Source organism: Jaculus jaculus, chromosome 15 (genome assembly GCF_020740685.1).
Source record: "Jaculus jaculus isolate mJacJac1 chromosome 15, mJacJac1.mat.Y.cur, whole genome shotgun sequence".
In the NCBI taxonomy this organism is placed as follows: Eukaryota; Metazoa; Chordata; class Mammalia; order Rodentia; family Dipodidae; genus Jaculus; species Jaculus jaculus.
Window position 1 is genome coordinate 54,668,698 of NC_059116.1, and position 12,717 is coordinate 54,681,414.

The 12,717-nt window shown below is 38.6% G+C and overlaps 1 protein-coding gene and 1 non-coding gene across 6 annotated transcripts in view; one reads left to right on the forward strand and one right to left on the reverse strand.

Moving 5' to 3' along the window:
• The window catches only part of Trappc8 (trafficking protein particle complex subunit 8), a 148,927-nt gene that overhangs the window by 22,163 nt on the left and 114,047 nt on the right, over nt 1-12,717 (forward strand). For all 5 annotated transcript variants that reach the window (XM_045135008.1, XM_045135010.1, XM_004668420.2 and 2 more), the window contains exons 3-4: nt 3,453-3,542; nt 6,342-6,516. In XM_045135008.1, coding sequence (XP_044990943.1) covers nt 3,453-3,542; nt 6,342-6,516 — 265 coding nt within the window. The remainder of the gene's footprint in view (nt 1-3,452; nt 3,543-6,341; nt 6,517-12,717) is intronic.
• LOC123455175 lies at nt 11,167-11,272 on the reverse strand. The gene has a single exon (XR_006633731.1). It is a non-coding gene; the product is annotated as a U6 spliceosomal RNA (small nuclear RNA).

Consider the following 12,717-nt stretch of genomic DNA (forward strand, 5'->3'; position numbering starts at 1 on the left):
TACAAACTTATAGTTTCTTTGAGAGTTTAAATTTAAAGAGCTTGTGTATGTTTTGCCGTTTTAGTTTATTTTAAATTATATAATTATACTTACATACTTGCAAATCAAATTATAAAACAGTACTCAGAATTTTAATTTTCTCTTTATGTCCCTTTCCCTTGTCTACATAACTTCTCCACATCTCCAGTGGTAGGGTTGTAGGAGTGTGCCACCATGCTTGGTTTATGCAGTGCTGGCTATGGAACCTAGGGTTTTTTGCATGTTAAGCAAGTACTGTCCAACTGAGCTACATACCCAGCCTTTTTTTTTTTTTTTTTATGAACCAGACTTATGTCGCTGAAGCTGTCCTTGAACTTTTGCTCTTTTTGCTTCCCCTCCCTGTTGTTTGTTTGTTTGTTTATTTATATATTTACTTATTTGAGAGCAACAGACAGAGAAAGAGGCAGATAGAGAGAGAGAGAATGGGGACATCGGGGCCTCCAGCCACTGCAAATGAACTCCAGATGCATGTGCCACCTTGTGCATCTGGTTTACAGGGGTCCTGGGGAATTGAGCCTCGAACTGGGGTCCTTAGACTTCACAGGCAAGCTCTTAAACACTAAGCTATCTCTCCAGCCCCCTGTTGTTTAGATTATAGGTATGTACAACTACATCCAGCTGTATTTTGTTAATACAGAGAGTATTGCATAGCATAGCTATTTTGGAAAAACATACTTGATTCTTTCAGAAGTTCTAATCCCACTATGAAACAAATCCATTCTCATGACCACATTTTTTTTCTTTTTAAAGGAGAAAGACACTTTATTAAGGGCAAAGTGATAGTAACAATTTGCATACACTGCCAAAGGTGTGGAGAGTACTCAAGGGTCATGACTATATTTTTGTGTGTGTGTGTGTGTGTGAAGCATCAAGTTATGCAGAAAAATAGGCACAATATTTTTTGTGGAGATGCTTTTTTTTTTTTTTTTTCCCTTTTGAGATGTCTTAACCTTTGATCTCACTATCTCTCTCTTTCTCTTTTTCCTGAGGTAGGGTCTCTAGCCCAGGCTGATCTGCAACTCACTCTGTAATTCCCAGGCAGGCTTCCAACTCAAAGCAGTCCTTCTACCTCTGCCTCCCTCGTGCTGGGGTTAAAGGCATGCCCGGCAACTTGGCTATCTCTCTCTTTGAATTTTTCTTTTGGAACAGGGCCTTATAAAGCCCAGCTGCTCTTGTGCTAGCTGTGCAACTGAGGGTGACTTGATCCTTTGCCTCAATCTCCCAGCTTCTGGGCTTATAGCAGGTGTGTACCACTAAACCCAGTTTTATGAAATATTGGGTCTTGGGGATGGAACCTTGGGCTTCATACATGCTAGACAGACATTCTACCAGCTGTGCTACATCCCCCTCATCTTTTTCCTTGGTATTGGTACTAAATGAAAATATACATGGAATTTTTAGCCAGAGACTGACTATTTTTAACTGATTTGGAGGAAAGAATATATGTTATTGGTTGGCTATAAAATTAGTTTCCTACTGTGACAGATATTAGTCTATGCCATTTGTTCTCCATTTTCTGTGGAGGTTATAATGTTTCTGGGAAATTGTTATAATAATGGACTTCATAATGAATTATGTGAATTATGACAAATATATGGGTAATTCTTATAAGGCATTTGTCACAGTTAAAAGCTTGCATATTTTGTACCAGCTGTATATGCTTTTTAGTCAAGACATCTAATTTATTTTTTAAATTATTTAATGTATTATAATAAAAGCAAAAAATATATTTGCTGTGTTTACACACCATGTAATAGTGCACATAGCTAGGAATAGAGTATCTGTTTAAGTAAAACTGTAGTTTAGATAATCTGCTTAAACTTAGTGAAATAAAACCCATGTAAGTTCTAATTAATTTATTTATTCAGAATGTCATGTAGCCCAGGCTGGCCTTGAGCATACTATAGCTATGTAGCTACAGGATGTAGCTGAGGATGATTTTGAATTAGTGATTCTTCTGTCTCCACCTCCAAAGTGCTAGGATTAAAAGCATGCACTACCATGCCCAGTTTTTGTTTGTTTGTTTTTATTTTGAGACACTGTCACCAAGGTTGGCCTCAAATTTGTACCTGTCTTCCTGCTTCAGCTTTCTGAGTACTGAGATTATAGGTGTACAGGTGTGGGCCAATACATCCAGCTAAGTTTAACTAAGTTCATATGAAAAAGAATACATGTACTATGAAGTGCTAAAGAGTTGACATTCTAATAATTACATTATATGCACTTACACAAAAATGAAATATGATTCTTAGTATTTGATTGTAAGGTGAATGTCCTTTGAAATTCTTAAATTTTTAAAAGGCTTTGCTAGAATCATACTTAAGTAATCAACCATACCAATATTCACATTTTGAGCCAGATAATTCTTTGTTTGTAAGGGGGTGTCTTATTCTATAAGAAGTTTTACATTTTCCTGACCTCTTTCCTTATACATCAGTAGACATGCTCCCTTTCCAGTTATGGTGAACTGCAGCTGAGAACTAGTGCTAAAAAGTGATATCTTGGGCTGGAGGAATGGCTTAGCAGTTAAGGTGTTTGCCTGCAAAGCCAAAGGACTCAGGTTCTGTTCCCCAGGATCCATGTTAGCCAGATGCACAAGGGGGCACATGTGTCTGGAGTTTGTTTGCAGTGGTTGGAGACCCTGGCGTGCCCATTCTCTCTCTTCTTTCTTTATCAAATAAATAAATAAAAATTAAATATTTTTTTTTAAAGTGATATCTTTTTTGATAAAGGTCTGATTGGGGCTGGAGAGATGGCTCAGCAGTTAAGGTGCTTGCCTTCAAAGCCTAAGGACCCTGGTTTGAATCCCCAGTACCCACGTAAAGCCACATGCCCAAGATGGTACATGCATCTGGAATTCATTTGCAATGACTAGAGGCCCTGGTGTGTCCATTCTCTCTCTTTCAATCTTTGCCTCTTTCTCAGATAACAAATAAGTAAAATATAGACCCCCCCCTTCAAAAAAAAGGTTCTGCATATGTGACTGATATTAGAAATGCCCAAAATGTTAGGTGTAAAATACCCTTATTCACATAGATGATGTTTAGAGTATTCATAGGTAAGTGGTTGTAGCAGTGTTGTGTAGGTTTAGGAATAACTTGCTTTTTTTGTTTTTTGCTTTTCTTTTTTTGCTAATATGTATATTTCTGTGTAGGAATATTATTTGTTTGACTGCCTAAATAAATATATATGTTATGTATATATTATGTACATCTTTTTATATACAAATGATTTTATATATACACATAAAATGTAGCATCTACAAATAAGTGATATTTGTCTTTATATGGCACAAGTAAAAATGTTATTATTGCTAGAGATTGTTATATGTTAGGAATATATAATTGAAATTTTGTGTATTGTAAACTGATTTTATTGAAGAATTTTAACTGCTAATATGTTGTTAATTTTAGCCACTACTCCATGGTTTGAGTCTTACAGAGAGACATTTCTTCAGTCAATGCCAGCATCAGATCATGAATTTCTGAACCACTATTTAGCATGTATCCTTAAAGTCATCTTTTTTTAAAAAAAATTTATTTATTTAAGATACAGAGAGATAGAGAAAAAGAGGCAGAGGGGGAGAGAGAGAGAAAGAGAATGGGCACTTCAGGGCCTCCTGCCAATGTAAATACACTCCAGATGTGTGGGCCTCTTTGTGCATCTGGCTTTATGTGGGTACTGGGGAATCAAACTCAGGCCATCAGGCTTTGTTTGCAAGCAAAAGCCTTAAACCACAGAACCATCTCTTCAGCCCTAAGTATGTGTGTGTGTGTGTGTGTGTGTGTGTACAATGTGTGTGTATATGTATATATATGTGTATGCATGTGTGTATATGCATACATATATATGTATGTATGTGTGTGTGTGTGTATATATATATATATATATATATATATATATATATATGTATGTATATATATATATATATATTTTTTTTTTTTTCCTTCTTCAAGGAGTAAAGCCTTTATTGTAGGCTGGGAGGCACAGGCACAGGGCTGTCACCAGCACACTGGTTCTTACTGTCCTTTAGGTTGACGCTGTTCAGAAAAGAGTTTAGGAATGCCTTATTCATGTGAAGTGGCAGAAATGATCAGATGGAAACAGAACTTGGGAAGGGAAAACAAGCAATGCAGCAAGGTATTGTTTCCTAGCCCATAAGGCTTGTACTTACATGGATGAGCTGAGCCTGTTAACAGACCAGTGTCTTTAGGGGCAGGGGCCACCATGGACACCCTGTTCCCCTTAACTGCAGTAACTGGGACTGGGATCTGTGGGTTTAAACAATGAGTCACTGGCCAAACTTCCTAATCTTTTTTAAAAAAATATTTTATCTATTTATTTTTGATTTTTCGAGGTAGGGTCTTGCTGTAGTCCAGGCTGACCTAAAATTCACTATGTAGTCTTAGGGAGGCCCCAAACTCAAGGTGATCCTTCTACCTCCTGAGTGCTGGGATTAAAGGCATGCACCACCATTCCTGGCCTGGTAAGTCATCTTTTTTTTTTTTAAAATATCATTTATTTATTTGAGATAGAGGGAGACAGAGTATGGGTGCTCCAGGGCCTCTTGCCACTGTAAATGAACTCCAGATGCATGTGCCACTTTGTGAATCTGGCTTGATGTGACTATGGGGGGAATAAAGCCCAGACTATCAAGCTTTGCAACCGAGTTCCTTTAACCACTGAGCCATCTTTTCAGCCCCCTTTAAATCATCTTTACACTATTTATTTTGTAAGTTATTAATCCTAGGAATTAGGGCTGGGGAGATGGCTTACCAGTTGAAGACATTTGTTTGCAAAGCCTCAGTTTGATTTCCCATCAAGCCAGATGCACAAAGGGCAGCAAGCATATGTTGTTTGTTTGTAGTGATAAGAGTCTCTGGTGTGCTTACCACCACATGTAAATAAATAAAAAAAATTTAAAAAATAGCAATGAAGAAAGAATTCTTGAGAATGGAGGGAAAATTGACAGTGGAAGATGACCTGGAATTCCTGTTCTTTTTGCCTCTCTGTCTCCTAAATTGGGACCATAAGCATGTTCTACCATGTCTGACTTCTTTTTAGTTTTTTTAAAAAAACATTTTATTTATTTATGTATTTGAGAGAGACACACACAGAGAGAATGGGTGTGCCAGGGACTCTAGCCACTGCAAGCAAATTCCAGATGCATGTGCCATCTAGCCTATGTGGTACTGGAGAGTCAAACCTGGGTCCTCAGGCTTTACAGGCAAGTGCCTTAACTGCTGAGCAAACTTTCTAGCCCCAGTTTTGTTTTTTTGTGGTAGGGTCTTGCTCTAGCCCAGGCTGACTTGGAATTCACTATGTAGTCTCAGGGAGACCTTGAAGTGATCCTTCTACCTCACCCTCCTGAGTGCTGGGATTAAAGGTGAACACCACCACTCTTGGCTTAGTTTAGTAATTATTTATTTGAGAGAGAAAGAGGGAGGGGGAGGGAGGGAGGGAAAATGGATATGCCAAGGCCTCCAGCTGTTGTGAACAAACTCCATACACATGTGCCACCTTGTGCATCTGGCTTATGTGGATACTGGGGAATCGAACCTGACAAGCACCTTAACCTCTAAGCCATCTTTCCAGCCCTGTTTTTTGTTTTGTTTTTGTTTTACGAGGTAGGGTCTCACTCTAGCTCAAGGTGACCTGGAATTCACTATGGAGTCTCAGGGTGGCCTTGAACTTATGGCGATCCTCCCACCTCTGCCTCCCAAGTACTGGGATTAAAGGCATGTGCCACCACACCTGGCCCTGTTTTTTTTTTTTAAACTACATTTCAAAGAGATGTTATGAGGTAGTGTCAAGTCTGAAATTGTACTGAGACAGAATGGAAGATTTACTACAGTTCATTAACTTGCAGTTGTTTGATGAAGAATCTTAAGTTTAAATTCTAAACATTAGAATCTTGGAATATTGTAAAATTTATTTTGTGCCTGGGGTGAAAACCCTTGAACTCAGACCTTGAACTCCTTAAATTTAGGTGAGAAAATACTATTGAGGATTGAACAAAGGATGTCACATATGCTAGGTAAAGCATTCTTTTACTGAGTTATCTTTCCAGCCCTCTTCTTTACTTTTTTTTTATTTTAGACAGGGTCTCACTAATTTGCCCATGCTTGCCTTGAACTCACTTGTCAGTCCTCAGATAGGACTTGAACTTGGGATTCTCCTGCCTCAGCCTTCTGATACTACAGATAAGCACTACCATTCCTGGCTAGAAAATAAATCCTTATTTTATATTGATCATGTCATTGAGTGGTATGTGATAATTTCCTTAATAAAACGGTGTATAGGTATGTTGGTGGCGTCTTCTGGTGAAGCTGATCCTGTGGAGCAGTTTTCAAAGCTGTCACAAGAACAGCATCGACTTCAGCACAATAGTGAATGTTCCTACCCAAAGTGGTTTATCCCGAACACGCTTAAATACTATGTGCTTTTACATGACATAAGTGCGGGAGATGAACAGAGGTAAGCTTCGCTTTTGTGTTTTCAGATTTTATCAAGCTCTATTGAAGATAGTTTCCATAAAAAAAAATCATAGTATTTTAGGCAGGACATTGGGCAGGCACTCATTAACAATATACAAGACTTCCTTTTAAAAAAAAATTATTTTGAGGCATAATCTCACTTTAGCCCAGGCTGACCTGGAATTCACTCTGTAGACCCAACCTAGCCTTGAACTTACAACAATCCTGTATCTTAGCTTCCTAAGTGCTGAGACTACAGTTATGTGCCACCACACCTGGCAGTGGTATGCAAGAACTTTCAAACTCTCTTATTGTATGGAATACCAAATCAGAAAGCCACAGTAAAATCCAGTGACATCTTCGATTTGCTGCTGTTAACAGGGAAAGTTTAGAGTTTCACATGAAGCAATGCTATTTAAAACTTTCACAAGCTGACCCTGACTTTCAGGAAATGACAGTAACAGAATTGTCAATCTGAAGACCCACAATTTTGTGTGTGTGTTGTATGCATGTGTGTGCAGAGTGTACAGAGGTTGGAGAACATCAGATATCCTCTGGCAGGACCCCTGAGGCCTCATGCTTGCCTGGGAAGCACCTTTACCTGCTGAGCTGTCTCTTCAGCCCAGTCTTTTAGAAAGGAACTACTGTTCTTTTGAGGAATATATCTTAGTGACCTCACTGCAGGGCCTGGGTCATCTGATATACTGGCAAAACTAATGTTTTGTTGTTGCTTGTGTATATAAATGTGCATGGTGTGGCATGGTATGTGTTATTTGGTATAGTGTGGTGCCACATATATGCGTACCTGCAGTAGGGAAGGGGGAGGGGCACTCACCTGTGGTGGTTGGAGCAGAAGTCAGGTGTCCTGTTCTATCACTCGTCTACCTGGTCTTGTTTTGAGCCAATCTTTACTGATTTCTGAGGTTGAGGAGCTCGTATAATTTTCAGGTCTTTGCTCCCCTGCAGAACTGGAGTTCTAGGTGTTCATGGTCACGTCCAACTGTTTATGTGGGAACTGGAAATTCTAATTCTTGCAGTCTTAGACCTCCTCAGGCCCACATGTTTGCTCAAGTAGCATAAACTTAACTGCTGAGCCATGTTTCCAGCCTGGCAAAACTGATTTTAAGGATTCATGTTCCAACAGGTCTCTGATTTAAAGGCATTAAGTTTATGTTGATGGTGAATAGGGAGGAAGATATAAAAATGAATTTTGAGTATTCCTACTCTCCAAGGTGTTGGTGCCAAGGTGAATGTTTGTATCAACAAGGAATTCCTCCTCCTTGGAGCTAGCAGGAGTCTCTTAAACTGGCAGAGAAAAGTGTTTTCCCATCATCATTCCAGCTTGGGAAACATTCTGTTAGTGCCATGTATCTTTTCCTCCAAAACAACATAGCTTTAAAAAAAAAATAAATAAAAATTCTGCATTTTCTTGAAACTTGATAAAAGCTAGTATTTCGGGGCTAGATAGTGATTAAGGTGTTTGCCTGAGAAGCCTAATGATATAGGTTTGACTCCCCAGAAAACATGTAAGCCGGAGGCACAAGGTGGCATGTGAGTCTGGAGTTAGTTTGCAGTGGCTGGAGGCCCTGGGACGCCCATTCTCTCTCTCTCACATGCACTAATAGGTAAACAAAAATAAAATATTTGAAAAAAGTATTATTTTAAACTCTAGAGTCACCAGAAGCCCACAGTTATGAAAAAATATGCACATAGTGTGGCATTGGTGGTATGGTGGTGAGCATAGCTGTCTTTTGAACACACTTCACTTGGCATCTCTGGTACCTTTAGTTTTTCAGTTTTCAGTTTTTTTTTTTTTTTTTTTTTTTTTGTGGTAGGTTCTCACTCTCTCCCAAGTTGACCTATCTCTGCTTCAGAAGTGCTGGGATTATCAAGCCATATGCTACCATGCCCGGCTGCAGGGGTCTTCTGTCTCTGGAGGTCTGGTTTGGCAGACTTCCTTGCAAATCTTCTCATCCTTCACTTTGACTTTATCTCCTTTGGCATTCCCTTCAGATTCTCTTTTGGGCATGGTTGAGGCAGAGATGGGCGGGCAGGTGGGTGGGGGGGACACATGACATAGGGGCTGGAAGTGAGGATATAGCAATGTGTGCCTTTTGTCAGTCTGAATGATGTTCACTTCTTCACACTGCTCCCTGCTTTATTCTCACCTCCCTCCCTCCCTCCCTCCCTCCCTCCCTCCTCTGTGTGTGTAAAATTCTTCAGTTTTTACCCTTCACAGGCATGGGGATATAGACATTGCATGCCTATGCCTAGGTGTTTGTTTGGGTGTTGGGGACAAGAACTCAGGTGGTCTTAGGCCATGTTTTTGCAGGAAGTACTCTTAATCACTGAGTCATCTTTCTAGCCTTCTTTTTTTAATTTTAGTCTTTTCATTCATCCAAGTTTTAACCAGACCCAACCTTGCTTATCTTTTGAAATCAGAGAAGATTGGGTATGTTAAAGAGTGCTGTGGCCATAGTATTTTCTTATTAAACGATTTAATGTTAATTTGGACATGGCTTGTTAAAATGCTAGAATTTTTCAAATCTAAGATTGTAAAATTCTGTAGATAAATTTATTAAGTATTTAGTTTTTTTTTTTTTTGTTTCTTTGAGGTACGGGCTTGTTCTAGTTTAGGCTGACCTGGAATTCACAATATAGTCTCAGGATGGCCTTGAACTCCTGGTGATCCTCCTACTTTTGCCTCCCAAGTGCTGGAATTAAAGGTGTGTGCCACTACACCCAGCTCTTAGCTTTATTTATTTATTTATTTTTTAAATTTTTATTAACATTTTCCATATATCCCATGGTAATTCCCTCCCTCTCCACCCCCACACTTTCCCATTTGAAATTCCATTCTCCATCATATTACCTCCCCATTACAATCATTGTAATTACATATATACAATATCAACCTATTAAGTATCCTCCCCTCTTCCTTTCTCTATTAGCTTTATTTTTTTTATATCAATGTTATGTTCAATAGTTTAGTCATATCAGTTTTCAATATATATCTGTTATCTTTGTATGAAAGTACTTAGCCATTTTATACCTGTAGGTCTTAGTTATTATTTATTTGGTTTTTTCAAATATTTTATTGATTTATTGGAGAGAGAGAAAGAGAGAGAGAGAGAGAAAATGGGCCTGCCAGGGCCTCCAGCCACTGTAAATGAACTCCAGACTCATGTGCCACCTTGTGCATCTGGCTTATTTGGCTACTGGGGAACTGAACCTGAGTCCTCAGGCTTCACAGGCAAGTGCCTTAACCTCTAAGCCATCTCTCCAGCTCCCTCCCTCCCTCCCTCCCTCCCTTCCTTCCTTCCTTCTTTCCTTCCTCGCTTCCTTTCTCTCTCTCTCTCTGTCTCTCTCTCTCTTGATTTTTTGAGGTAGGGTCTCTAGCCCAGGCTGACCTGGAGTTCATTCTGTAGTCTCAGTGTGACCTTGAACTGACAGTAGTCCTCTTACCTTTAGCCTTCCAAGTGCTGGGGTTAAAGGTGTGTGCTACTGTGCCCCACTTATTTCTTTATTTTTTATTTTTATTTTTTCTTTGAGATGAGGTTTTACACTGTATCCCAGGCTGCCTTATAACTTACTGTATAGCAGAAGCTGGCCTTGAATTCTTTGTAATTCTTGGAGTGCTAGAATTACATGTGCTAGTTACCAAGTCTGGTCTATTTTTCTTCCCTCCCTGCCTTTCTTCTCTCCCCCCCCCCTTTTTTTTTAAGATACCAGGCTCTCAGGTAGCCCAGGCTGGCTTAAAAGTTACTATGTAGTTGAGGATTACCTTGAACCTTGCTAGGGTCCTCCTGCCTCATAAGTACTGGTGGTATGTGCCACCACACCTAGTTTTTGTGGTGTTGGGGAAGGAACCCATGGCTTTGTGAATGTTAGGCCAGCACTCTACCAACAGAGTTGCATTCCTATACTAATGTTTTCTTTATATAAAACGACTTCTCTTTTTTTTCTTTTCTTCCTAGTTTTCCCTTTTTTCACTGCCTGTTATAGGCATTTCTTTCTTACTGTCCACTCTTGCCACTTCTTACTTTTCATGTGCTTCACAGACTCCAAGATATCCAAGCATTTCTTTCTTTGTTCTTAGTGTGGCAATTTTCAATAGCCCCTTTACGCTAGTATTCATACATAAGTTGTCTTACAACATAAAATTTTATTTTTGGATGTTTTGAGACATGATGTTTTGAGGCCCAGGCTAGCCTAGGATATATAATCCTCCTCAGGTGTCTGAATTACAGGCATAAGCTGCCATTTTTTTTTTCTTGAAAACATAGATTAAACACTAAGAGTGATTTTATTTTAGCATTAGAATTTATTTTGCTTTGTTTCAAGTAACGGATAATTAATCTTGTTTCATACTATTTATTTTTATTTTAAAAACATTTAAAATTTATACATGTGTGTGTGTTTGTGTGTGTGTGTGTGTGTGTGTGTGTGTGTGTGTGTAGTATATGGGTATGCCTTGTTCTCTTGTTGCTGTAAACGAATGTTCATCCAGCTTTATGTGGGTAGCTAGAAATAAACCTGGGCTGGCAGGCTTTGCAGGCTAATACCAACTGCTGAGGCATCTCTCCAGCCCAATTTCATACTGCTCTTGATATTTGAATGTCATTTGGGACATGTAAATTTTTTTTTGTTTGTTTGTTTGGAATGCTTCACTATTTGCATGTCTTCCTTGCGCAGGGGCCATGCTAATATTCTCTTTATTGTCCCAATTTTAGTATGTGTGCTGCCCAAACAAGCACTGGGGCATGTAGTTTTTTAATCATTTCTTGCCCATATTTTGAGGATAAATTAACATGTATTCATTGTTTGGTTGGTTGAATGATTAGAAGTCTTGTGATTGAACCTAGGGTCTGGTGCTTGCTAAGCAAATGATTACTCAACCACACCCTCAACTTCTCTTTTGTAAGGTAAACTCATGAGGATTATTCATTTTTGGGTTATTTTGAAATGTCTACATCTTATTGGGTAAAGTATAGTATAAAAGAAATGTCTATTAAAATTAATTTCTTATCAGTTGAACATGGTACATTATCTTCCATATTTAATGGTTGTGATAAGTATATTTAAGTGGTCCTTCAAGTATTAGGTCAGTAATTCATGTTTTTAGCAGTAGTTCATAAAGTGAACAAGGAGTTTCATTTAATATGTTTCAGTGTGTATATAGATAAACATACTTCTGTGTTTATATACATTTTTTATAACTTTTACTAGCCCAGCCTTAATAGGATGCAATATGATTTAGTTGTTTGCTAGGCTTGTTAGTTGTCTAAAGAAATATTTGCATATGAATAACCCTTTAGTGATAGCTTATTGACTGAAAAATGCCCATTTAAATTGGGTTGGGAGCTCTAGCTGTATAGCTCAGTGGCATTTATGAGGTTCAGTACCCCACACAATTAAAAATTAGGGATGGCTTAGTGGATAAGGTATTTGCCTGCAAAGCCAAAGGACCCAGGTTCAGTTCCCCAGTACTCACATTAGCCAGATGCACAAGGGGGTACACGCATCTGCAGTTCATTTGCAGTGTCTGGAGGCTCTGGAATGTCTATTCATTCTCTCTCTCTCTCTCTCGCTCCTTCTTTCTCTGCCAAATAGATAAAAAATTAAAAAAAATAAATAAACAGTGCGGATTGGGAAGATGGCTAAATGGCACTTGTTTGCAAAGCTTGCTCACTCACATACCTGAGTTCAGTTCCCAAGCCATCTATTAAGTTGGATGTCAAGTGTCTGACATTTGTTTACAGGGCAACAAGCTTGGCATGTCCCTCCCCCTGCATGTGCAAATAAATAACTTAAAATTTAAAAACAAACAATGTTCCATAGAGACCAGGTTTCATTTCCCATTTACACTCTTTGCTTACATTGTCATGGCTTGAGTTTATCCTATTCACCACCTTCTAGCATGCTTAGGTTTTTTTTTTTAAGTCTCCTTGTAGTCTAGGCTGACCTGGATTTCAGAAGGTAAGTCTCAGGTCTCCTCCTACCTCTTTCTCCTGAGTGTTGTTTTTTTTTTTTTTATTTTTTAAATATGGAAATCAGAATACTTTTTACTCTGTCTTAAGAAATAGTTCATATATTTAGCTACAGAAAATTTTGCAAGAAAAAGATGTGGCTTTATGTACTAAATGCTTCATCTAGTTTTGTTGTATTTTTCTCTTCCTTTAAACTGTGTCTTTTTAGTGCT